General features: G+C 48.1%; 2 protein-coding genes across 2 annotated transcripts; both read left to right on the top strand.

The window, feature by feature from the left end:
- Window positions 1-585: 585 nt before the first annotated feature.
- Window positions 586-11452, top strand: LOC311512740 (CD48 antigen-like). Its single transcript, XM_084614081.1, has 4 exons — window positions 586-685; window positions 4489-4809; window positions 6943-7206; window positions 8228-11452. Exons 1-4 carry the CDS (start codon window positions 631-633, stop codon window positions 8320-8322), a joined length of 735 nt encoding a protein of 244 aa, XP_084470207.1. The 5' UTR covers window positions 586-630; the 3' UTR covers window positions 8323-11452.
- A 721-nt stretch (window positions 11453-12173) lies between these two features.
- LOC311512394 (SLAM family member 5-like) lies at window positions 12174-25199 on the top strand (the record flags this gene model as incomplete). Its single annotated transcript, XM_084613607.1, has 4 exons — window positions 12174-12195; window positions 16265-16591; window positions 17981-18238; window positions 25165-25199. The coding sequence occupies 4 exons, from the start codon at window positions 12174-12176 to the stop codon at window positions 25197-25199; spliced, it is 642 nt and encodes a 213-aa protein (XP_084469733.1).
- Between the last annotated feature and the right edge of the window lie 837 nt (window positions 25200-26036).

The raw sequence follows: 26036 nt of genomic DNA, 5'->3' as shown, positions 1-26036 counted from the left end.
GGCTGCAGATGGGGGGGAGGGGCAAAAGGGGCAGCTGTCCCGGGGCCGGTGATTTGAAAAGGCCCAGGGCTCCTGGCTGCTGCTAACTGCGGCAGCGGCCAGAGCCCCGGGGGGCGCAGTCCAGGCAGCGTGTGCCCCCGGACCAGTCAGTGTTTAATATCACTTTCATCCCTGCCCAGCTGAAGGAGATTCTGACTTACAGCTGCCTGGACTCCGAGCCTTTCATTGGCCTCACTGGCTTGCTAGCCTGTGGAGGGAGAGAACTTTGCTGCATGAGAGTCTACGCCTAAAATGCTGTATTCATACACTGCAGCTTGCTCAAGGAAGTGGTTTTCTTTGACAAATTGTCACATGCTGCAAAAAGGGCATTTCAACTGCTCTTTAGATTAGTTGAAAAGATGCACTGCACTCCTCGTTAAAGTAACTGTTTTAAAATCGGTTTGGCCTGTCTCTCATTTACACCAAGCCCTTTTTATCCCAGTGTAAAGGGGCCTTAATGCAGGTGTACCTGTAATTTAGTCCCGTATTAAGACCCTTTTACACGGGTGGTGTAAGTGAGAATCCGGTCCTTTGACAACGTCACTTGATTAGAGGACATCCTGGTTTTAGATTGCCGCGAGGCTGGGGAAGATGGCGGCAGCCGGTCAAACCTTTGCATACCTGGTGGTGCTCAGCAGCTTACAAGGTACGCTTTTTGGATCTGGGTTGCAGATTTGGGCTGTGTGTCTGCTCGCGCGTGCTAGTGATTTGATTCTTTCTCAAACTCCCCTGCCTTGTGGTAGATAAGTTTTATCTTGGAGGGCTGGAGCGGGGGGAAAGGATATAAATTCTGATCCAGTGTTTTGCCGACATTTCTTTACTAAGTGGAGCACGGCTGCCTTGTTCCTTTCAAGTTACAGTTTTCAGGCTCATCACAAGAACAGGCTTAGAAACTTATTTTTTGTGTTTGTTTTTTAAATGAAAGCCCGTTTTTTCCATCGCAGAGACCAAAGCCGAGGGGCTCGCACAAGTCGCTGCATCAAAGCTCCAGAGAGATTGTTAGAGCTCATTAACTGTATTTAGCTGGGTTGCTGGAACAGACATTTCCTTACCCTGCCTAGTTTTTCTTCTCTGAAGTCAGTTAGAACTGTGCCTATGGGCTAAACCCAGGCCACAGACTGGAAAGCTCCAGAGAAAACTTCTAGAGTATTTCAGTCTCCAAGGATCTAGAAGCTCGTCATTTTTTATCATTGACAACATTTGTTCCTGCACGCACTGAAATTAGGGCCATCAAAATCCACACTTCTGGTCAGAAGGGATTGTTTTTTTCCTCCTGCGTATAGCATTCTAGTGATCAGGGGAATCAGACAGGGGTTTGGCTCTACTTACTCCGAAATAGGGATTCCATTGTTGTCAACTCTTGTGAATTTGTTGCGAGTCTTGGTATTTTCTAAAAATCCCCAGCTGCTGGAGCCCTGTGATTATGTAAGAATCTCACTTTTTTTTAAAAAAAAAGAATGCTAAATTTCTAGCCCTTGTGGTTGTGGAGAAAAGCTTGAAAACATGATCCATAAACATTCAAAACCCAGCAGGCACATAAAAAAGAACCCAAAACTAATATTTTAAAAAAGACAATCTCATGCGTGAGGGACCTCATTCGTGATTTTGGGAGGCACAGGGTTGGTAATATGATGGCGGTGGTGTGGGGGAGGGAAGTTGAAAGGCCCAACTTTTTAGAGGCGTTTCAGTGCCTTCAATGCTGGTGTAAAGGGTGGTGTATTTGTTAATGCTTATGTCATCCATTACGTGTCTAGGGCAGGTCACGTGGTGTTTGTGATTTCCCCCTCCCCCTTAGTAATGGCTTTTTATGGTAGTTCTTGCATACGGGAGAAGATGTCCAGCTTCGTAGGCGGAGTTGAAACAGCAAAATCCACTCTGTCACCATCACACAGCAGCAACGGTGAAGCACACACAGCGAATCAAGAGACCATAAAGTGGTAAAAGGAGCTGAACTTACCCCAGAGTCAGCAGCGGTCACGTGTAGGGCGTTTTGCTTGATCCAAACAAGAAACAATCACCCCTAGCTCTTCTCACCCATGGATCTCAATGGGCTTTTTAAATGGGTACCGTTGTCCCAATTTCAGAGTGGGAGAAACTGAGGCACAGAAAAGGAAAGTGACTTCACCTAGCAGGACAGCCAAGTATAGAAGCCAGGTCTCCTGAATCCCAGTACAGTGCTCTAGCCACTAGACGATACTGCCTCCAGTGAATAGCGCACACTCTGTTTGCTAGATTACCAATTCAAAAGGTCCAGCTTATAAATATGAATGTGTTTAACACACCTGGTGTATGTATATGTCTGTCCCCTCCCACTCTGGTGATGGTGGGGTAACAATCTGCTATCGCTACCAGCTAATGGAGTTAGTTACTCCTTTAGCTCAAGTGTGAGACTTTAGCTCTGACTGCTGATAATTGCTGACCCTAAAGATGACCCCTGCTGGATTTGCTACTTGTGTCATTCATGAAAATGCTCTTTCCATGATTTAAAACAAAAAACTCCCTCAAAAGATGAAATGGCCTCTGAAACAGGAAATGATGGGGACAGGCAGTGGCTCAGCATAAAGCAGCCTCTCCTGCTAATTCCGGGCAATTTGTAGATGGGGAGGGTGGGCGAAACAGGAAATGTAAAGGACGAGGCCATTGGTATGTTGGTTATTGATTAGGACCCCAGAGAACAAATTAGGGGCAGGAGAGAAAATAAAAAAGGGTGCAATCTAAGTCCAAACTGGAAATAAAAACAACACTTTGCACTCCTGTAGCAACTTTACTTACCAAGGAGCAAAGGATGCAGACCTTAGCTGAGCCTTACCACAGCGATCTCTGGGAATCGTTATACAGAGGGGGAAACTGAGGCACAGAGTGAGGCAGTGACTTGCCCAAAGTCAGTGAGTTGGTGACAGTGCTGTCAGGGTGTAGCCGAACTTGGCAGGATCCACCTGTTAGAGCAAATAAGGGAAATATTGGTGCATGAATTAAATCTGCCCAGGCTGGAAGAATATTCTGTCCCTTCCTGCTTCATGGCCGCAGTGACACTTCGTGGGGACTCCCCCCTGCACGAACGGCTGCTGTGCATTGTGGGAGATGTAGGCTGGAGGAGAACAGGGGCGGGAGGTTCTGCACTAGCCCAGCTGGGCACAGATGAAGGGCGAAACATTCCGTTTGGATTTTCCCGACAAGCCAAAGAAGAAGTTCATTTCCCACGGAAACTGTCATTTTTTTGCGGAAACCACATTTGCTGTTTAAACACCCAACACAGCCCCCTCCCCCGCAGATATTTCTAGGACCTCACTGCCGAAGTAATCCCAATAATTTCAACATAAGAAAGCAGCATGGCAGAATCCTGCCCCCGGCAATAAACAGCCCACGCCTGCTCCCGAATGCCGGTTGGGGGCACCGACCCCAAGACATGGGCGTCCCCCTCTTGCCAGTCTCCCTGATCTCTGCGCTTTGAGGGACAGGCAGTCAGTGTCCTTTCATCCCGCTGGGCAGACCTCATTTGGCCTGTGTCTCCCCCGCGACACCGGCCACCATTCTGTCCAGGGATCTCCATTTCCGTTAGTGGTCTGTCCTCTAAACGGCGTTTCTTCCCCTCCTCTCCAGCATTTTCTTTGCTTCTTCTTGCTCTTCCTTTCACTTCTCCCTTTGTGGGTCACTTGCATTTGTGCTAACTCACCCCTCTGTCCAGGTTGTACCCCCAGGCCCCAGTTAGCTCAGGCATCAACTCTAATTTCCCCCAATGTTCTAGACAATCTCTTATACGTTCGTCCTCGCTGATACCAAAGTCACAATGCTCTGCTTGCTCCAGGCCCCCTTGGACACCGGCAGGCCCTTGTGCGTATTATATTGTTGTTGGGAAATAAATGGTTTGACAAGCCTTTTCAGTACAAATATCAGAGTGGTTCAAGACCTAGTGGCCCGCAATCAAGGCTCCGTTTTTCTAGGGACTTACAACATAACAATACCTAGAGCGAGGGCTCTTTGCGGCTGTAGATCTGTGATACTGGGTCCGGACACCATAAGGGGAAGAACAGAAAGTTAGGCCCAAAAAGGAGCCGCTGAGCCCACTGATTGCATGGTGTATTGTTGTACTATGGGAGTATATTGAGTAAGGGCTTTTGTGAAAGCTTGGAATAGTCTGAACATGATGGTCATTATGCAACATCGATACAGACTGGGGTTAAACCGGCCTCAAGGAACGCTCCATTGCTCATTTTGGGGGGGCCTAAATCTTCTGTTCTCCACTGGGAAGGGCAGTCTGGAACCTGATTGTCACAAGAACTCAAAGTCCTTCACAAAAGAGCCAGTAGCATTATCCCCATTTTACAGGGGGAAACTGAGGCACAGCAAGAGGCATTTGTGCTAGCTTGTCCCAGTTCACCCAACAACTAACTAAGAGTAACGCTTGTTCCTTTGCTTCCCATTGCAACCCTGATTTTTGTCTGTTGACAGCTTTCGAGGCCACAGAGGTGCCGCACAATCAGGTGAATGGGATTGTCCGTGGCACGGTGTATCTAAACCCCAAACTGCCAGTCCCAGAGGAATACAAGCAGATCATCTGGTGGTTCGATGAGTCCCTAAAGATCCTGACTAAAAAACGGAATCAGACAGCGGTTTACCTCAATGACGTTTTTCATAATAAACTGTGTTACCATGAGAATCACACCCTGGAAATTGTCCAGCTGCAGAAGCAAAACAGTGGCATCTTCCGGATAGAAGTGGAGAACAACCAGAGCAAGACGCAAAGTGAACTTATCCAACTGAATGTGTACGGTGAGTCGGGAGCGGCTTCTTCACACAAGGGTCAGGGATGGTGAGGTAGAAGGGCCCCGATAATGCACCTTCCTCTCTCCCCGGCCCGAAATGCCCACAAGGCAGGGGAAGGAGCAGGTAACAGCCTGGATGGGACAAAGAGGCTCCTAGAAATGGGCCAGATCCTCAGCTCAGGTTCTGGGTCCAATGTTCCATCGCCAGAGCTGTTCTTTCTGGAATCTTTGTGGCTGGGGCTTTAAGAGGAGGGGTCAGGTACCGACCTTAATGATAATTCCTGTTTTGGGATCTCCCACAACGGACCAAATGGGAACAGAGGCAAAAGCAGATTGCTGCCCTGCTGGCAGAAGGTGGGGTAATGGAGCCACCCAGACGTCTTCAAGGAACAGCTACACACACGTCAGAAAGCAGGGGAGACCAGCTAGTGAGAGCCAGGAAGGCCACCGGGGAAGGGGGCTCCATAAAAGAAATGAGTTGATAACCCATGACAGATGACAGAACGAGGAGTAATGGTCTCAAGTTGCAGTGGGGGAGGTTTAGATTGGATATTAGGAAAAACTTTTTCACTAAGAGGGTGGTGAAACACTGGAATGCGTTACCTAGGGAGGTGGTAGAATCTCCTTCCTTAGAGGTTTTTAAGGTCAGGCTTGACAAAGCCCTGGCTGGGATGATTTAACTGGGAATTGGTCCTGCTTCGAGCAGGGGGTTGGACTAGATGACCTTCTGGGGTCCCTTCCAACCCTGATATTCTATGATTCTATGATTCTAACCCCCCCAGGCTAAGCTGGTAAGGGCCAGGAAGGATGGTCTTGTAGCCAAGGTACTGGACTGGCATCCAGGAGATTTGGTTTAGTCACTTAGGCCAGTGTTTCCAAAAAATAACTAAGGATTTGGGATGCCCCATTTTCTGGGCACACTTTAAAGGGACCTGATTTTCAGAAAGTGCTGAGCATCTGGGCTCTGAAAATTGGGATCCTACAGGGGATCCAGAATTGAGGGACACACAAGTCACTAGTCACGTTTAAATATCTTGGCTTAAGGCCTTTGCCAGGGGTCTCTCCGTGCTTCAGGGTGTGAGGATATGGCCATGGAGTCCTGAGAGATGCTGGGGTGAGGGAGGTTATCTAAGCAACCAGACAGACCCTAGGGTCACATGCACTCTGCTAGGTGAGATGGTGGGTAGACAGGATTGGCGGGGGGGGGGGAGGGAATACACAGGGAATTTGGTACTGTTGATCTAATGTATCTGGTCCAAATGGGGTGTATTTCATCACCCCCAAAATGCTGAAGGAAAACAATGAGATCTGGAAAACATGCTCTCCGGTGGGAAACTTTTTAATGAGCTTATTCTAGTTAGCTTATCAAAGGGAAGGTAAATTGGTGACTCGCTCTCAAAGCAGTTCTAACACACGGGGAAGGTCTCTGAAGAGCCCTCTCTTATCAATCTAGCAGATAAAGGTAGAACAAGATCCACTGGCTGAAAGTTGAAGCTAGAAGAAAGTTTTGTCTCATTTTGTGTTTGCATTTAACGGGGATGGAAATGAACCATTCACACAGCTCACCCAGGCATATGGTGGATTCTCCATCACTTGAGGTCTCCACATCATGGTTGGACCCTCTTTCTAAATGATATGCTCTCATCCAGCCACAAGTCAATGGGTTGGAAGCAGAAGCCATTGTGTGAAATTGTCTGATCTGCATTACACAGGCAGTCAGACTAGATGAGCATCATTCAAAGATTCCAAGGCGTGAAGGAACCATTGTGATCATCTTGCCTATCCTCCTGGATACCACAGGCCAGAGACCTGCCCCAAAACAATTCCTAGAGTAGATCTTCTAGAACAATGTCCAATCTTGATTTAAAAATTGTCAGTGATGGAGAACACATCACACTCCTTGGTAAATTGTTCCAATGGTCAATTACTCTCACCGTTAAAATTTTATGCCTTATTTGCAGTCTGAATTTGTCTCGCTAATAGACCCTTCTGTATAAAATCTATACAAGCAACGTCCCCAGCTGGTATAAATCAGTTTCATTGGAGCACCACCAGTTTACATCATCTGAGGATCTGGCCCATGGTTAGATCTCTGTCATGGTTTGGCCTGTTGTTGAATTTCTCTTTTCCCTATTTCCAGAGCCCGTCCCTAAGCCCAGTGTGAAAGTCACCAACAGGGACAACAAAGATGGATGGTGCAATGTCACCCTGGAGTGCACTGTGAACGCCACCCAAGTGGCCTACCACTGGTACAAGAATGAAAAGGATTTTGTGGGCAAAAATAGCAGCACACTGGACGATCAGTTAAAGTCAGAAAGTCACGCATCTTACAAGTGCGTCGTCAGCAACCCCGTCAGCGAAGAGGCGGGCTTGGTCTATTACAGAAGCCCTTGCACATGGGATGGTAACATTCACTTTGCATTCATTTATCTTGCTGCGTCTATCTGGCTGTGCAGGTTAACTATGCAGCCACTCTGGTTCGGTCTCAATTGAAGCAGGGCAGCCGTGGTTTTGGTGACTCTTGAGCGAGAGTCTCGTTCGCTGCTCCCCAGTGTGTATTTCCCTCCCCGGGGGACCCCAGAGCAGTCTTCTACTGACCTGCCCTGGGCTGTGAGTTGCTGTGAAGCTGCAGTCACCGTGGTGCCAGACTGGGGATGCCAGGCTGCTGGGGGTGCCGCGGGTGGGATGAGGGATCCTGGCCACGCGGCGTGACGCTGCCCAGGGTTGGAGGGGCTGTGGGTGCCTGTGACACAGGAGAGCCGCCTGCTGATGGGCTGCCGTTCGGGCGAGGGGCTGAGTCCTCAGGGGGTCGAGGCCAGTGGTTTGGAGCTCGAGGTCGCAGGGGCAGTCCCTGGCAAGGGCCCGACCAAGGGGGTCCATTAGAGGCACCAGTGCAGGGCATGGTGTCTGCGTTAGCACAAGGCACAAAGTGATGCAGCGGCTGGGGGGGCTGGGGGGGAAGGCACAGTGCAGACAGTGTGTTCTAGGGGGATCCCAGACGATTAGCCACAGGGACAGTGCCGTTGAAGCCGGGCACTGGGTTCCGGAGCCAGCTGTGAGGTTCTGGGAGCCTGTGTCGATAACTGGGGGGATCCTCTGGGGTTTGGGGGTGTCTCCTTGGCTCATTCTGCACAGGGAGGAGAGAAGAGTCATCCTGGGTGATTGAAGCAGCGGGGGGAGCTCTCTCTGCATGCTCTGGGGGATATGGGGGGCAGAGCGCTCAGGCCAGGGACAGGGCTGCTTTCCCTGTGTTTTGCTGTGCATCCTCTCTTTGCTCCCCTCTCCTTCGACCCCTGCCCATCCTTGCCCCTAAAGTCTACCCCCTCCTGTGGGTTTTCCATGGCAGGGGCGAGGCAGCCCATTTGTATTATTGTTAATAAATAGCCGGCAGGTGCTATAAATAACAGGTTCTTGTCTTGTTTCAGAGAAGAACTCAGCCGTGCCCTTGTCCCTGGCTCGGAAGACCGCCGATTCCATCCTGGCGTTTGGATTTCTCCTCCTCGTTCATAACTGGGTCTAAGGCTGCTATTCCGGTGAAAGCCAAGGGAACGCAACGATCTCCTCGATTGCCTGCGCTGGTCCGTTCCCGGGCAGACCTGGTGAAACGCACAAGACCAAAACGAACTCCTGAAATAACTGTGTTAGACAGGTTTCAGAGTAACAGCCGTGTTAGTCTGTATTCGCAAAAAGAAAAGGAGTACTTGTGGCACCTTAGAGACTAACCAATTGATTAGAGCATAAGCTTTTGTGAGATATCCACCATCTTGGCCAGCACACTGGGGATTGAACCAGGGACTTAGAGAACTAAGGAGAAGATGATGTTGCAGAGACAAGGCCCACTACTTGGGTGCTATAATAGCCTCACTTTCTCTGCAGATGGAGGTGGAGGTGCGGGGAGGGATCCTGGCTGTTTGCTGGATAAGAACAAAGGTCCTAAGTCAGTTTAAATTCAGGCTATTTATCCAAAAGTCCTTCCTTTGTTTGTTGGGATCTGGAGAATCAGTTTAAAAGTGCAGCCGCTCCAGGTTGTGGGCATAGTTGCCAACTTTCACGCCATAAATAAGCACCCTGACTTTTTTGATTTATTGTGAATCAAGCTAATCCCACTTCAAAACAAGGCCAAAACAAGCCAATCCCTAAGTACCTCAACACTCTATGTGACTAGGTCCCCCCGGCATGCAGTCTGGGACTGTGGTGGGCCCACTGTGCACCCCTGACTCTCTCCCCACCTTGCCCCTGTTTGCCCCTTGCCCCCCTTTATTCCCCTTTGCCCCTGCTTGCTGGGAGCAGATTATAAAAAGAAAAAAGAAGCAACAAGCTACAAGCCAAAAACTAGCCAACAAGCAACTCGCAAGCCACTTAAGCCAAAGACAAGCCCAATTTCTGTGGGTTTTTTTTCACGGGTTGGGCATGTCTGGTTGTGGGACCTCTTTGGAGGTGTTACAACCTGAGGGATTTTGCATAACAACCCCCCACTGTTCTGAGTACCTGGAGAAGCTGTGGCCTCCCTTCCCGGAGGGAATTGACATACAAGCCAGAGCTGCAGAAGAGCTGGTCTCTCTCACCAACAGAAATGGGTCCAATAAAAGAGAGAACCTCCCTCACCTTGTCTCTCACACCAACTTGTCCCTGGCACACAGCGATACATAAACTTAATTCAAGAAGGTTAACCTGTATTCAGTAGGGTTTGTCCAGGAAATTGCCACACCTGTGACAAATTATGAGGGACCTGGGAGAAAGGAAACAGACCAGGGAGAAAGAAATATCTGGGAAGCCTGCAGAGAGGTGAGGGCAAGGAAGGCTCTCTTCCCAACTGGGGACGAGCTGGGAGAAGGGGACCAACGTACTTCCTCCCAACAGAGGAGAGCTGCAGACTCCTGTTTTAAGGAGAGAGGTAACAACTGCCTGAATTAACCTGCTCCAGGAGGAGGGTGGGGGTTTCTGCCGCAAGGAGAGACTGGGGGGTAGCCCAGGCTGGGAACAGGGCTCATGGGGTGGGCTTCAGAACAACTCCAAAAGCCAGGAGAGCCTCTGCTTTATTAAAGATGTTTGTTCTGGATTATTTGGCACCAGCTTTTATTAGGAATCTCGCCCCCTGGGGAGTATTATTGAGTCAAGAGGCCTGAAGTGGAGTTACTGGGTTCCTGAGAAGGGAAAGTGAGGCAGGGAATGCCACACTTAGCCAGAAGTGGGTGATGCTGCAGGGCAGTCACACCCCAGGACAGTAACAAAAGGGGCAGAAGCATGAAAGAAAGAGTGAGCAGGAAACAAACAAATACTCATGGCTAAGCTGCCAGTGTAATGGTGGTGCCCACAACTCACGCTGCTTGCTTGTGGCTGTGATACTTCGGGGAAATCTCTCTGTCTAATTTCTGACTTTGGTGTGAAGTTATGAACTCGCTGTATGTACCTTTACCAATATGGAGCAGCCTCTTGGCCTCTCTGTTGTCCTTTCAACTCCATGTCGGAGGGGGTAGGGGCAGCGGCCTAACAGTAGGGGTCATTTAACTTAAGTGCTCAGCCATTGAAATGTGATCACTCTAGACAAGGAACTGGCTCCAAACTAGGCTAGCTGGGGTGAGGTTGCCTGGCAGTGAAGACACCTATTGAGGGTGACAGGGGAGTCACCTGACAGAGGAGACTGGAAGGTTACAAAAAGGGAGGCACTGATCTAGTTGGGGATCGTTCTTCCTTAGCTCAAGAAAGATGGGAGAGAAGCAATGCAACATGTAGGTGCCTAAGGTGTGAGCCCTGCCTACCTACCTGCACATAGATGGACCAGGCACTGAATTAGAGACCAGGGCTCTAGTCTCAGCTCTGCCACTGACCTACCATGGGCAAGTCACTGTGCCTCTCTGTGTCTCAGTTTCCCCTCCTAACTTGGTCTGCCTGGTTTCTTTATACTCTGCAGATCGGGGACAGACTGCTTATAGCACCTAGCACAACAGGGCCCTGAGCGTTCTTGTGGCCTCTCACACTACTATAATACTAACAATAAAATTGATTGTGAATCGAGACCCTTTTTATTGGTTAGCAGAGCGTTACCTATTGCCCTCAGCATGTGAGTCTGTTTGTTGGATGCAAATAGCTGGTTTTGATGAGCAATTTTCAGGAACTGTTCAGTTCCAGCTCTTTCTAATTGATGGTTAGTGACTGGTTGCTAGGTCCTATGGTATCATTTTTGCCCTCTGGTTAGGTACCTGAAACTGTCTTAGAGAAATATCTGGGATAACATTTTAGGTGACTAACTATTTACAGTAAAAGTCTAAGAATCTTCCAATATTTGAAAACATTTTCATAATGACCTGGTAGTTCTCCAAATAATCATGACTAAGATAACAGTAAGTCCTACTGAATGGCAGACAATGCTGCAGAAATAATAGCATGCAATCATCTAATTAATTAAACTAAAGCAGACTCACTAGGGGCAGAGTTAAGGTTGCATGGACATCACCAGCTAGAACATTTGCAGGCTTTCGAGTGCAGAGATGCATGAAATATTTCAGGCAAAAAACTTTTATTTGACAAAAATGCAGATTTGGGCAGACCAAAATTCTGAATTCTGGTTGATTTTGGTGAATTCTTGCTCAAGCATAAAGAAACTCGGAAAAGTCAGAACAAGCTGTTTCCGAAAGATGTTGTGGAATTTCCCTCAGGTTTATTTTAAAAATTCTTTAAAATGTTTTTTAAAAACTCCAAATGAAACAAAACAGTTCAGGTCATGTGATAAGTTTCATTTGATTCAAAATGATTTTTTTTTTTTTTGATTTGCTGAAAATTTTTTTGGGAGTCATCAAGTCCAGGTCCCTGCACTGAGGCAGGACCTAATAAACCTAGACCAGCCCTAACATAACCAACCTGTTATGTATTTTCCCCCACTATGGAATGCACGCATGGATGTAACACATACACACTCCTGTCTTTTGTGTGGTTCTGAATGTTCTCAATCAGTTACGCTCCAAACAGCTTTGTCCTGCTCCTTCCCTATGTGTTTACATATTTAATGCCAGTGGCCCTCCATTTCTGGTCCTTCCTGTATGCAAACTGGTGCTTAGACTAAATAAATACCTACAAGGTCATGTTTTTCCTCTCTCCTTCTTTTCCTCTGGCAGGGAAGGGGTTAAATCGGGGGACTCTTTGAAGTTGGTGGGGAGGAAGGAAGCTGTTGGAATGTTCCATTCGCCCTGCAAGGGCGTGGGGGAGAGCTGTTCTATAACACGGTTGTACAAATGAGCCATAAAAATAATCACCAGACTCACAAGGATAAATCACTAGACATGAGTGTACACAAATGTGAACTGAAATTGTGTGTGTGTTGTGGGGAGGGGTTAATAGATTCCTCTCCTCTTCATCCCCGTCCCCCCAGTAGAGATGGTTCAGTCACCTGTTACAGGTGAGACATACCTGGATAGTGACTGCCATGGTAACTGCTCATCATGGGGAGAGGTTTGGCCCTATTAACCCTTAGAATGCTGGTTTGCCCCCCAGGCAATTTCACACCTTGGGGACCAGCCAGTTCCTGAGGGTTTGGGAACAGGCCACAAGAGGGCGCTGTGCTGGGGTGCTGGCTTCTGGCCACTGGGAGCACCCGGTCCCTACCTATCTTCCCCCCTCCCGCTCCATCCATCGCTCTCCTGCACCCCCATCCTCCAGGCTGTCCCCCTCCCATTGCAGAGGAGAGACGGGAGGAAAAGGAAACCGGCCAGTGCCACATTGCTCCCCTCCTGCCCTGAGCGTGGCTGGCAGCAGCTCGTCCCTGCCCCCTATAGGGGAGGTACGGGGGCAGTTTGTCTGTGTAGGCAGGACAGACAGGGCTTGGGATGCTGGGACTGTACAGGGGAGACAGCCGGGGGGCGGGGGGAGGAACAGAGCTGGGGGTGGGGGCTGGGGATGGAGCTGCTATGGGGCTATATAAGGATGAAGGGGGGAGGAGGATTGAGTGGAGGAAGGAGGGGTCAGAAGAGGAGGGAGAAGGGACCAGTGTGTTCTGGTAGGGTGGTAACGGAGGATATTGGTGATATTGGTGATAGCACAAGGATATTACTCAATGGCTAATGCAAAGCATGGCCCAGTGACTAGGACACTAGCCAGCGACTCTGGGTCCAGTGCCCAGCTCTACCAGATGCTCCCTGTGTGACCCTGGGCAACCCACTGAGTTGATTGATGCCTCAGTTTCCCCACCTGTGGTACCAAGGAGATATCAGCACTGCCCTGCCTCACGGGGAGCGGGGTGGTTAGGGTAACTATTAGAGACTGGGAAGAGCTCTGGTCCTAGGGTGATGGGCGGCCAGGTAAGTAGCTGAGACAGAATGTGAAGGTGGGTGTTTAGGAGCTAGCTCCCCCCTCCCCCAAAGTGATCTACAAGATGGCAACATCTGCAAGAGGCAGGTCTGTTGGGAGAGATTTGGGGCCCTGGTACAGGCCCCACCCCCTCTCGTTTAACCATATTTACACAGACATAAGAGAAGTTTGCGGTGGGGGGGCTGAGCTTGGGTCCCCCCTTTTCTTCCTGTCTCATCTGCCCTGGAGAGAGACTGCTCTGGGGTTGGCCACGGTCCTAGCCTAAGCCAAAGTGGTGTACTGGTCTAGGCTGTCCTGATGACTGGCCATGTGGACAAGGTGCTTCCTCTCTCAGGCATAATGACAATCAGCTTGTGTTAGAGAACCTGGAGCATTAAGTAGTGGTCATGCAGCACTTTGAAAACCACAACACTAGAGATGGGCCGGGCCTAATCCAAACGCAGGAGCTTCTAGAGCCAAACTTCCAGCTCAGTAGGATGTCCCAGGTCTTGAACCCAGGTCTGGGTGTCCCTAGACAGCTGCTGCTGCATCCTGGCTCCGCCACCCAGTGTCTGCTGAAACCTGGAGTGCCCGCAGGCTAGTAGGACGATAGCCTCAGCCAAGACTCCACCCACGGGAGCCCTGATTGGAGGATCGCCTGACTCCACTGATTGGTCCAACCACACTATTTAAGCCAAAAGGAAACACAGGAAGTTTGTCTGAGCAGCCAAGTGGTTTCCTGTTGTGGCTGCACCCAACCTGCTTCCTGCCCCGCACCTGGCTCCTGCCTTCTCTCTTGTTTCCACCCTGCTCCTGCTCCTGCTCCATGTTCAGTTCTTGCCTTTCCTCCAGTTACCAGGCCTGGCTTCGACCCCGGCCTCCAACTTCTGACCTTGATTGTCTTGACCCTTGGTTCTGCCATTTGGTATCTGACCTTGGCTCTGACTCTGGTCAACTGGTAGTTGCTTCTGATGCTGATCCTTGGCTTCGTTCCCCAGCCTGGGTGCCTGCTCTGCCCACTAGACCTGATTGCTGATCTGACTCCTGGGCCAGGTCACTTACGGCCTGGTCCATAACTGTCGGTCCTATCCCAGCAACTCACGCACATTGGACTATGGCAGCAGGGCTAAAACCTTACAAAAATGGCCACTGGGTTTCTAATGACCCAAAGGGAGCTTGGTTTTATGTGTCATCTTCCTCATTAGTTTAGAAAAATGAGGCATAGGTGGCAAAAGTGAGACATTTTGCCCTTGGAGACGTAATGTAACCGGCTTTAATTGAGTTCCTCTGGATTTATGCTGGTGTGAATGAGAGGAGAATCAGACAGTAGGACTGACATAGCTGAAAGAGGCTGGATCAGAAAAGTTTGTGAAGTCTATCCACGACCTCCCGTGTCTTGATAAGTCACAGCGCTAGCCCCATTACAGACACACTCAGCCTGGGCCCCTGGTCAGAGCTCAGGGTATTAGGGTCAGGATTAGAAGACCAAATGCAGCCTTGTGTACGTAAGTGCCAGACTTCTCCAAGAGCACCCAGCAGCTCCCACTTTGGCCCACTTCATTTGGGTGCTGCTGAGCTCTTGTGGAAATCCAACCCTCCAGCCTTCTTTTGTGAACAGCTGGGCTCCCAAATGCTCACCTCGCTTTCCGCTTTCCCCACGGAGAGGCCCCTTCTGAGTTGTCTTTTCCTCCTAGGACTCTCTGGGAATGTCTAGGAGAAGCTACCAGTTCGGTGTTAGGATGGTGATCCTGGGACTATGTTGGTTGCTCACATGTCTTATCCTTACAGGTAAAGTAAGTGTGTGTGTGTAGCTGGTTGAGAATTTTCCACTGGAATGAAGAAACAATTTCTGCAAAATGGAAACTTTCTGTGGGAATTTTTTAATTTTGTTAAAAGAAAAGGAGGACTTAGAGACTAACAAATTTATTTGAGCATAAGCTTTTGTGAGCTTCAGCTTGCTTCGCCGGATGCATTCAGTGGGAAATACAGTGGGGAGGTTTATATACACAGAGAACATAAGACAATGGGTGTTACCATACACACTATAATGAGAGTGATCAGGTAAGGTGAGCTATTACCAGCAGGACAGCGGGGGTGCGACGGGACACCTTTTGTAGTGATAATCAAGGTGGGCCATTTCCAGCAGTTGACAAGACCGGTTGACGAACAGCGGGGCGGGGGAGGGAATAAACATGGGGAAATAGTTTTACTTTGTGTAGTGAGCCATCCACTCCCAGTCTTTATTCAAGCCTAAGTTAATTGTATCCAGTTTGCAAATTAATTCCAATTCAGCAGTCTCTCATTGGAGTCTGTTTTTGAAGTTTTTTTGTTGAAGAATTGCCACTTTTAGGTCTGTAATCGAGTGACCAAAGAGATTGAAGTGTTCTCCGACAAAACTGAAGAAAAAAAAATTCTGGTTATTTTGACCCAAATCAAAAATTGACCCAAAATGTTTAATTTCAAATCAGTTCAACAAACTGTTAAAATAGCATTTCCCTGTCAGTCCATTGCCTCATGGGAGTTGTAGTTTGGCCCTCCATTCTCGCCTCTGGGTCTGGCTCCCTGGAGGAATACATGTCCCATACAGCAATACAGGCTCCCATCTTACCAAGCTGTGTGGTGCACCATGGGAGTCACATGACCCTCAGTACATTATGGGAGAGGGAGCCTGGCCCAGCCCATAGGCATCCAGCTCCCAAATTACACCTTCGATGAGTCAATGTGCCTCAATGGGAAAATGCAGATTAATATTGAACTGACTTGAAACAAAGCATGTTGGGTCAGTTTAACCATTCGAAATGAAACACTGCCATTCAGGAATGTCTGATGTTCTCAGCCAACAGTGCTGAAACTAAATTCTTCAACGCTTCCAGACTGAAATATTCCAGGATTTCCATTCTGCAAAATAACTTTCAAATTTTGGCTCTTCATCTTGATGTGGGATGGAAAATGAATGTTGAAATATTGTCATTTCCAAGCGAATGGAAACTCCCAGTTTCACTCAACCTGTAGATAGGTGGAGGAACGTGTATGGGGATAGAGAGGTGTGCATGGGGATGGATGGATGGAGAGATAGATAGATAATATCGATCTGCATGAAATCAGACTCAGAAATCAAACTCACGTTAAAGAACTCAGTTCCATCAGTTTCCTAACCTCTCTCTTTCTTTCTGTGTTTCTAGATGCACGCACCACCAAATCCCAGGCGATCCAGCTGACTGGGATGGTGGGAGGGTCGGTAGTTTTCCCTTTCAAAGTTCCCCCGTGGGTGCCCGTGGAGACCATCGTCTGGAATTCGGTCACAACCCTCGCCACATTTACCCCCCGGAAAGGGAAACTAGCTGTAGTTAAAGTGCTGGATAAACGCTACATAGGGCGGTTGAGGGTCTTGGACCATACCTATTCTCTGGTGATTAGCAACCTGAGCATGCTGGACAGGGGCGTGTACAGAGCGCAGATAAACACCGAGTTCACCACCACCGTGACGGAATACCTGCTGCGCGTGTACAGTGAGTGTGGGGGTGGGATGGGGGGTTGTTTGCACCAGCTGACGGTTGAGCTATTGGTCCATGGAGTTGCTCCTGCTTTTCAGAGTTGCTGAAATCCTGGGGCTCCCCTGGATTTCAAGAGGAGATGCAGCTACTGAGCATCTCTGGAAATCAGACCAGAGCATGGGAGAGGAAAATCAAACTCCCGTTTCCTTTAAATTCAAGTGTCTGTTTCAAGAACTTTCTTTAAACAAAGACACCTCAGGCCAGTTTCCTCCAAGGGTCAACAGGGAGCTAGTCAGCTCCTTTGAAGCTCTTTAATGAGTGCATGGCATTCCAGTGCTCAGTTTTAATGAGGGGCTCATGCTAATTTCTTGTCTTCTGCGGCTCAAATGTGGATATAACCGCCCTGTGGGTAGGTGTTTATTTCAACATAAATATATATTTTTAGAGAAATTTCCCATAAAAATATTTGTAACATAACATCTAGCCCCTTAGACACATCCACATGTAGCGTCTGTCATCTTGAAAGAGCTTGGCAAATTGTGGGCCTACCCCTCCTATTGAAATCAAGGGCAAAAATCACATGGCAGCAGAATCACAAAGGCCCAGTGAAGAACCTTGCTCTGATATAGGGCTTTTCATTCATACGCCTCAAAGTACGTTATAATGGTGGTCAGTATTGTTAGGCTTGGGGTCACTGCCCACAGAAAAACCAACCCACTTGGGGCATGGTTACATGCTGCATATGTGGGTCTCCACTGCATGGACCTTTGAATCTCAGGGCAAACTTTCCTGGCCTTGGGGAGGCTGAGTGAAAATTTTCTGTGCAAACTGTTTTTGTTTTTTTTTTTGAGGGAAAACTAGTTTGTTGAATAAATGGATTTTATTTGCCTAAAGTATCTGTTGGAAAAGTCACCACCCAAAAACTGAACATTTTTTGGTTTTCACCTGAAACCAAAGTACTTTGATTTGGCTGTCCTGCCATGGTGCCTCATGGGAGCTGTAGTTTGATGGCCTCACTGCCTTGCTCTCCTCCACAGGCTAGGTTCTCTGGCCAAACTCTGTCTCCCATGACGCACTACCAACTTGCATGGCCTCCCTTCCCTGAGGTGAGACCATGATGCATCATGGGAAATGTAGTCTTACCAGGAAGCCCGGCCTGTAGAGGAGAATGGGGACAGGAGGCACCCCAGCTATATTTCAGTTTTCAATTTTTATCAAAAACTTAGAATATTCCATGTGGACCACCCCGCCCCACCCCACCCCGCGTGTATGCTGTGTAAAGAGATGAGAGGGCTGGGAATCTGTGGAAATGACCTGGGATTGCACAGAGGGGATCAAAGCTACGTGCAGTGCAGGGAATCCTCACTGGTCCCTTTCCCGTTTCGTATTGCCTCCAACACGCAGAGAAAATCCCCGTCCCAGATATTGCCGTTGCCATCCTGAATGGAACCTGCAACCTCCTGCTAAACTGCTCTGTCGCCGAGGAAGCGGAAAGTGCCACCTTCATCTGGATGTACACCCGCAGGAGGATCAGCCAGACCAAGGAAGGACCCACCCTGCACATCTCGAGCCGTCCAAGAGCTAAAGACATGATCCACACCTGCCTGGCAAGGAACCCCATTAGCCAGGGCTCAAAAACGATCTCCATAGAAGACTACTGCGGTAACTTACTATCTAAGCATCCCTAGGATAAACCTGAAAGACATGGGGTCCTGGGGTCGGTGCGGCCACGGCACAGCTGCGTGGGTTACGATCCCACTGCGTGAAATTCACCTCTGTGCAGAGAGCCAGCCACGTTCCTTGGCCCCACTTAATCCTAGATGCAGGCCCCTATCCTTATGGGGAACATGGCAATGGCCCAAGCCTTTAAAACCCTGACCTGTGGGCATGGGCCAGGGCTTCATTACAAAGTTTTGTTAGCACAGAGATGCTGGTCCATGCCCCTGACTGACAGACCTGTGCCAGCCAAACTCCCCATGGAGGTGCAGCTGTACTGAAAAACCAGTCCTCTTTGCTGATCTAGCTTGTGTCGTTCAGGGAGGTGGCTTAACTATACTAACAAAAGATCTCCTCGTGCTGGTACAAACTGTCCTCAATAGGTGGCTCTGCTGGACTAGTTATACCAGTAGAGCTGTCTCAGCAAATCTTTTCTAGTGGAGTCTGTCTCGCCAGCAGAGAGAGAGAGAGGGGTGGTCTGCTTCTCCATTGTCCTGCCCCTTGCCCTGTCACTTACAACAGTGGAGCGTCTGGCCTCAGGAGGTCCCAGATATCCCTTTCTCATTTGGTAGCATTTTATACCCCTGGTGTAAATGCCTGCACCAGATTGTGAGCTGTTTGGGGCAGAGACTGTCTTCTTGTTTGGTGTTTGTACAGCGCCTTGCACTACGGGGTCCTGGGCATTACCGCAAAGCGAAGAACACATAATATTCAGAGCAATAGGGAATGGGGATAGGCAGGAGCGAATAGCTGCTTTCGTAGGCGGAAAATAACCCCAGAGACCTAGAGATGCTCATTGCAGAGGCAAATGTTCATTGTGCGTTTGTCTGTTTCAACAGAAAGTGGCTCACCGACATCCATTTTCCAAGCGCTGAAGACAACATGCTTCTTCATGTTCTTTGGACTCCTCTTCAGCATGACCAATATTGTAAAATAAGGACCACACACTGCCTTCGAATGCAGACCGGAGTGACGGAAATGCACGCAAAGGGAAGATTTGTTGCTGAGGGGGATACAGAAGATCTCATGCCAACTGCATCCAAATGCCACCAACCCTTGCTGTAAGTTACCTTCTAACGCAAAGAGCTGCCGCGGCAGATCTTATTACTGTGGCTTTTTAAAAAGGTACTGTAGATTAAAAGCAGCAAGAGAAGATGCTGAGGCATTTCACGTCTGCAGGCAGAAGGTGATAATCTCCTAATATCTCCTCCTTATGGGCACGAAGCATCACACCTGAGATCCAGCCAATAGTGTGATTGTGTGGACTCCTGTTTACCAATAAAATGCACTTCCCAGTCAGGCCTGAAGTTACTGATCTGCTCATAAAGATGTGGGGCTTTTTTTCCCGTTATGCCAAGGCTCTGGGTGTTGCTGTAATTTATGCTCGTAGTAGAGTAAAGGGGCCTTAGTGTAAATGAGAATCTATCCCCCCAAGATCTTCAGCTAATAAAGACCGCTCTGCAAATCAATGGGCCTGATCCTCCCCTGGCTTGCACCCCATGGGCTTGATTCACTATTGTACTATGCCAATGGTTGGTGACTACTGTGGTGTGGTGCAATCTGGTGGGCAGGAAACCCCTCCCCCTTTAACTGCCAACTTCCTCTCTCGCTCATTTCTGCATTTGATTTCTCAGTGCATTTATCCGGGCAGGATGGGGAAGAAAGCCAATTAGATGGGGGCAGTGGTGTTTCCAATCCCCCACATTCAGAAATCATGGGCCAGGCCATCCAGAACTCCTGCTTTGCGAATCACAAGGGTTTGTTGCTGTTTTTTAATACTCAGTGTTTGCCGGGGGGGTGGTTCTTTGCCTTCTGTGTTTTTCAGCTTTAGGGCTCTCGCTTTCAAGCCTTCCTCTGCAAGCACGGGGGGCGAGATCCTTTTTGGTTTTTTAATGAAAGCTGAGATTCTCCGGAAGCCACCTTCATCCAGGAGCTGGGCATGCAGAAAACCAGGATAAAATCGGGAGAGTTGGTAGCACGGGCAGCAGCTTCCCTGATGCCCAAATAGTTAATGAGGGGGAGCAGAGAGAGCAGAGGAAGGCCCTTCCTAAGTGCAGAAGAAGGGGAATCCTTTATCTTGGCTTTTACACTCTGGACTGCCATGTGGAATAGCCCTGGGAAACTTTCTTACCTGGCCTTCTCAGAAGCTCAACTTGGGCTCAAGGGGAAAAGGAAGTTTCACACTGGGGCGTGTGGTTTCCTGGGTCTCAACTCAACAAGTCGCCCTTCCCCACTCCTGGAGGTACACAGTGAAAAGAACATCAGCACCGAACAGCTCGATGCTGAGGGTACATCCAGACAGCGAACGCTGTGCACGGGTTAGCCGGAACCAGCTAGCGCGGGTTACGATAGCAGCGAGGACAGAGCAGGGCGGGCTTCAGAGCAGGTCAGGAAGCAGCGTATGTGCCCAGGTTCTGTGCCGGGCTGGCACTGCCCATGCCAAAGCTGGCATGGTGCTCGCTTCACAGCCATTGTGCCCCCCACTGGCTGGATTCAATTAATCACAATGGCAAGGTCCATAGTAGACGTCATAGAGTCTCTGCTCTGTCTCCCTTTTGCGAGTCAAGACTGCATAAAAACCTCATCCCCTAGTGCTGTCACGGTGCCGTTACGATGATTAATCATCTCTGCTGTGGCAGCACCTAGGAGCCAAGACCCCAAGGTGTCAGGTGCTGTACGAACACAGACCAAAACGCCAGTCCATGCGCCCAAGTGCTTCCAACAATGTGTTGGGGACACAAGGCGGGCGAGGTCATATCTTTGATTGGACCAACTTCAGTGGTGCAAGGTGCAAGCTTTCAAGCTACACACAGCTCTTCTTGGGTCTGGGAAAGGTGCTCGGAGTATCACCGCTACCTACAAGGTGGCACAGATTGTTTAGCGTAAGGAGTTAACACCTGTTGCAAGAGACCCTTTGAGGTGAAGTGGGCCATTAACACCTCTGCAGCCACAGGACAAAGGGGGCTTAGCGGGCTGCAGATTGTTGTAAGAAGCCATAACTCCAGTGTCTTTTTAGTGTCTAGTGAAGTTATGAATTTAAGCTCCCAGGGCCCAACAGAGCGACAGCAACATCATAAGCAGCAGTCTCTGCTAGTTTGCAGGCCCAGGAGACGATGTCAAGCTCTAGTAACATCCTGCAAGCTAATGACTAGCAAAAGTGGATCGAGTGGAGTACTGTGTCCAGTTTTGGACCCCACACTTCAAGAAGGATGTGGATAAATTGGAGAGAGTCCAGCGAAGGGCAACAAAAATGATTAGGGGACTGGAACACATGAGTTATGAGGAGAGGCTGAGGGAGCTGGGATTGTTTAGCCTGCAGAAGAGAAGAATGAGGGGGGATTTGATAGCTGCTTTCAACTACCTGAAAGGGGGTTCCAAAGAGGATGGCTCTAGACTGTTCTCAATGGTAGCAGATGACAGAACGAGGAGTAATGGTCTCAAGTTGCAGTGGGGGAGGTTTAGATTGGCTATTAGGAAAAACTTTTTCACTAAGAGGGTGGTGAAACACTGGAATGCGTTACCTAGGGAGGTGGTAGAATCTCTTTCCTTAGAGGTTTTTAAGGTCAGGCTTGACAAAGCCCTGGCTGGGATGATTTAACTGGGAATTGGTCCTGCTTCGAGCAGGGGGTTGGACTAGATGACCTTCTGGGGTCCCTTCCAACCCTGATATTCTATGATTCTATGATTCTATGATCCCCTATATCTAAGGATGAGTGAGCACATATAATTATCGCCCCTTCCCCCCGACTCTCATGTGACCCCTCTGTAGAAGAAAAGTGCCACCATTTACAATACAGGGTTTACTGAGGGTCAGCCCGGCCACCGATATAAACCAGTGTGGCTCGACTGACTTCAGAGGAGTGGTGCCAGCCTACTTCTGGCACACAGATTTCCAGGATCAGGCGTCACAGAGTTTCCTCAGCTGACTTTCTGAGTTTCTTTAGACTGACCCTCTACTTGGTAAGGCAACTCCCAACTTTTCATGTACTATGTATATATACCTGCTACTGTATTTTCCACTGGAGGCATCTGAGGAAGTGGGTTCTAGCCCACAAAAGCTTATGCCCAAATCAATTTGTTAGTCTCTAAGGTACCACAAGGACTCCCCCTGGTTTTTTCTTCAGCTGCAATTCCCCTCCCTGCTATCTCCATGGCTAAAATTTTCCTCTGAGGCACAGCTGGGCCAGCAGAGGTCAGTAGCAGCGCCTGACAAATGCAACCTGTCCGTTATGTGACATAGGAGTTTTTTGTTGTTTCCTTCTCGGTCTGATCCGGGGCTGCGAAATCTCTTTTTATAAATAGGTTTCCGCGGCAATGACTGGATTCCCTGAAGTGTGGGCTGGGCTACAGTTAGTACTGGGAACTTCATCCTTTCCACTAGCTTGGTTTGCCCTTTAGCCATTGGCTCTGACATCTCTCGCACAAACAGAAAGCTATGCTACCCTGGTGGTGACAGGCAATGGTGCTTCCGGTACCCCAGCTGCTTCAGAGGAAGGTGCAAGGTGCCCCTAGTGGACAGTTATGGACTCGCTTGACCCAAGCAAACATTCTTTCCTAATCTCTATCATTAGAGGTGAGTTTATGCCCTGAAGCGTGAGGGTATATAGCCTTTCTAAAAGATTATGCAGCCTAATGTAAGGGTGGATAGTCTCTTTATCCATATACATGTGTAATCTATTTATTAATCCTGTTAAACTCTTGGTCACAACATCTTGTGGCAAGGAGTTCCACAGGTGACCTATGCAGTACGTCAAAAAACTTTTCCTTTCATCAGCTTTAAGAGAGTTGCCTTTCAGTTTAATGGAACATCCTTTGTCCTGGTAGTGTGAAAGAGAGTTCCCAATCTCCCTTCTCTGCACCATTCATTATTTTCTACGTGTCTATCCTCTTCACTTATTCAGGATCTTTTTTCAAACTAGAAAGCCTCAAAGGAGAGTAACCCTCATCTGGTATAAATCGCTAACTCTCCATCAAGGTTTTTTAATCTCTCTCCCTAGGGAACTTTTTCTAAGCATTTTTGAAACTCCCTATATGTCTCCTAGATACTGTCTGAGACAGAGTGACCAGACCTTTACACAGCATGCTGGAGACCATTGGTTTATATAATGGCATTTGCGTGCATGTGTGTGAAATGCAATATTTTTAGCATGGCTGGTTGAAATGTTTGAGATGACATGCTTTTTAATCCAAAAAATGGGGTGGCAAAAATGAATTTAGTTTTTACAACAAAAATTCATTTTTATGCAATTTTTTATTTTTCAGGAAAAAATTCAATGTGAAACATTTGCAAAAGATTTTCTCACTATTGTTATTTCTGACATTTTAAAATGCTTTTCTTTGGAAATTGTGGGGAATTCCCACTTCCTCTCCATGTTTGGGAAGGGGGGGGAAGTAAACATAAGTAAGAATTTTTTTCTCACTTTCTCTTACTTAAAAAATATTCTATTGGCAAAGTGTAAAAACCTTTCTTAAATTGCTAAAAAGGGAGACAGCATAACCCCTTCACTTACCTTTTTACTTTTCTCACACTTTTCCAGCAGGGAAAAAATTAAAAGAGGAAGGGAGGCTGGTTCTCCCACTTTCACAGTTTTACTTTCCTACCCGTATCTCTCCGCTGGAAAAAACGGGGATGGGACCAAAAAGGGGGAAACATCAGATAACTCAAAACAATTTTTGAATGAGAAAACCCCCCAAATGTTCAGATGTTTGTTTTCTTTTGGAATTTTTCATGTAAAACAAAAGTACACCTGGTCAGTTGTAATGCTCAGTATTATTTTTCATCCCACTGCTCCTATGGCCTCAGATTCTGTTTGCTTTTTTCACCTCTGCTCCTCCATGAGCAGCAGCCTTCATTGAGTTGCTCACCGTGATATCTAGGTCTGTTTCCTGAGTGGTTCATAAGTGAGCTGTAGCTCACGAAAGCTCATGCTCAAATATATTTGTTAGTCTCTAAGGTGCCACAAGTCCTCCTTTTCTTTTTGCGGATACAGACTAACACGGCTTCTACTCTGAAACCTGTCATAAGTTTAGATTGTAAACTCCCTGGGGCTGGAACTGTTGTGAAAACTGGGCCTTCAAATTTACCTTGGTTAGGCGCTCAGTCGTGAAGAGTGAGTGGAAGTTCCTAAGAAATCACAATAACTTGTCCCAACAAATATAGATGGGAGAAGTTACAAAAAAGAGAGAGACTGAATTAGGCCAAACAAAAAGACCGTCTGATATAACTCAAGGACTGTGTTAAGATCATGCCTGAAAACAAGAAAAATTCTGGGGCCAGAAATTTTCGAACCAAAATTGGTGAGTTGGAAATTAGGCCTAACCGGTGGACAAAATAATGAGGGGATGGGATATTCCACTTTAGGGCCCTTAAAGAGACTTCAAGAGAAAAATTGACTACAGGAGTGAGCTTCACCACCATGGTTGCCATCTCCTGGGACCTTCATCATCCTGATCGTAAGATATGTGCTGACCAGAGAAGGACCCAGATGACATCACCACCAGCTCCGGCTGAATCCTGAACACCATCTGGGATGTGAGACGGTCTCCTTTCCCCCCAACTGCCCCAACAATATTTCCCTTTTCTTCCCCACATCATTTCTTCTGTTTTCTATCCCTCTCCTTTTTCCTTCTGTCTAATAAGAGTCAGCCAAGACCGCATATTTTACAACACTGCTGTGAGCCTGTGACCACAAAGAGGCAGCTGATGCAAAGCCCTAAACAGCCCAACGTGCCAGGTGTCAGCCCATGTACTATGTCGGTGTTTTTCCAGCGGTGAGGTTACACGGGAGCCTCAACACCAAAGGCAGAAGCTGCATTTTCTGTTCTTTCCCCCTCCCCCCGGTTGTGTGCGTTTGTCTTGTTTTGCCTTCTAGGAAATGGGATCCGCCTTGAACACCACCAGGAATAACACCAACGTAACGCCGGCTCATCTCAACTAACTTCTCTTTTCCCCCCAAAGGACAGGTAACCGCAGCTTTCATACCATCAGAGACCGTCAACGCAGGCTTTCCTTCGAAAAATGAAATCGGGAACTAGAAATGCTGCTAAAATAAAAACTGTACTTAATATTTTAAATTTCAAATTCTTCCATACTTTTTCCTTCTTTCCCCTATCTTTAATAAAGTGTTAAAAGGAGGTTTAATGGGGTGTTTGCTATGGTACTAAGCAAGCTGAGATCTCTCTATACCAAACCCCAAACCTTGTTTAACGTTGTACAGTTGCAGGGTCATGTTAACACCTTTGACACTTTGGGCCCATTTGGTCCATCTAAATCAATACAACAGCCCTGTTCTGTGTTTGTATCGTACCCGGTGCTATGGGTCCTGGTCCTTTAGTGGGGTACCTAGGCACTGTATAAGTATAATTAAGGCCCCAGTTGAATTGCAGGACGATTGCCAAATCATCGCAGCTGAATTGTGGACAAGACGTGGAAAAGGAATAATGGCCCTTTATTCATTGCAGTCATTTGGAAAAGCTGGAGAAGACCTATATGTTTAAGAAATATTTGCTGAAACAATATAAACACTCAAGTATTACCTTATGCCTGCTCATTTTTTTGATAATCAGACATTTTGCTGCAACTAGATTACAGCCATTAACACGCGGGGCTGACAGTGGGAGTCTGGGTGGCTGGTGGCCGGGGCTCCCGCTCTCAGCTGCCCAGCTGACAAAATTGCAGCGGAAGCCGAATATTGCGGGACTCACAATTACCACAATATCGCAAATTCAACAAGAACAGGCAGTA

The sequence above is a fragment of the Lepidochelys olivacea genome, assembly GCF_965140295.1.
Source record: "Lepidochelys olivacea isolate rLepOli2 genome assembly, chromosome: 24".
Lineage (NCBI taxonomy): Eukaryota > Metazoa > Chordata > Testudines > Cheloniidae > Lepidochelys > Lepidochelys olivacea.
Note: the sequence above shows the minus strand (reverse complement) of the source record. Positions and strands in the feature narration are given on the sequence as shown.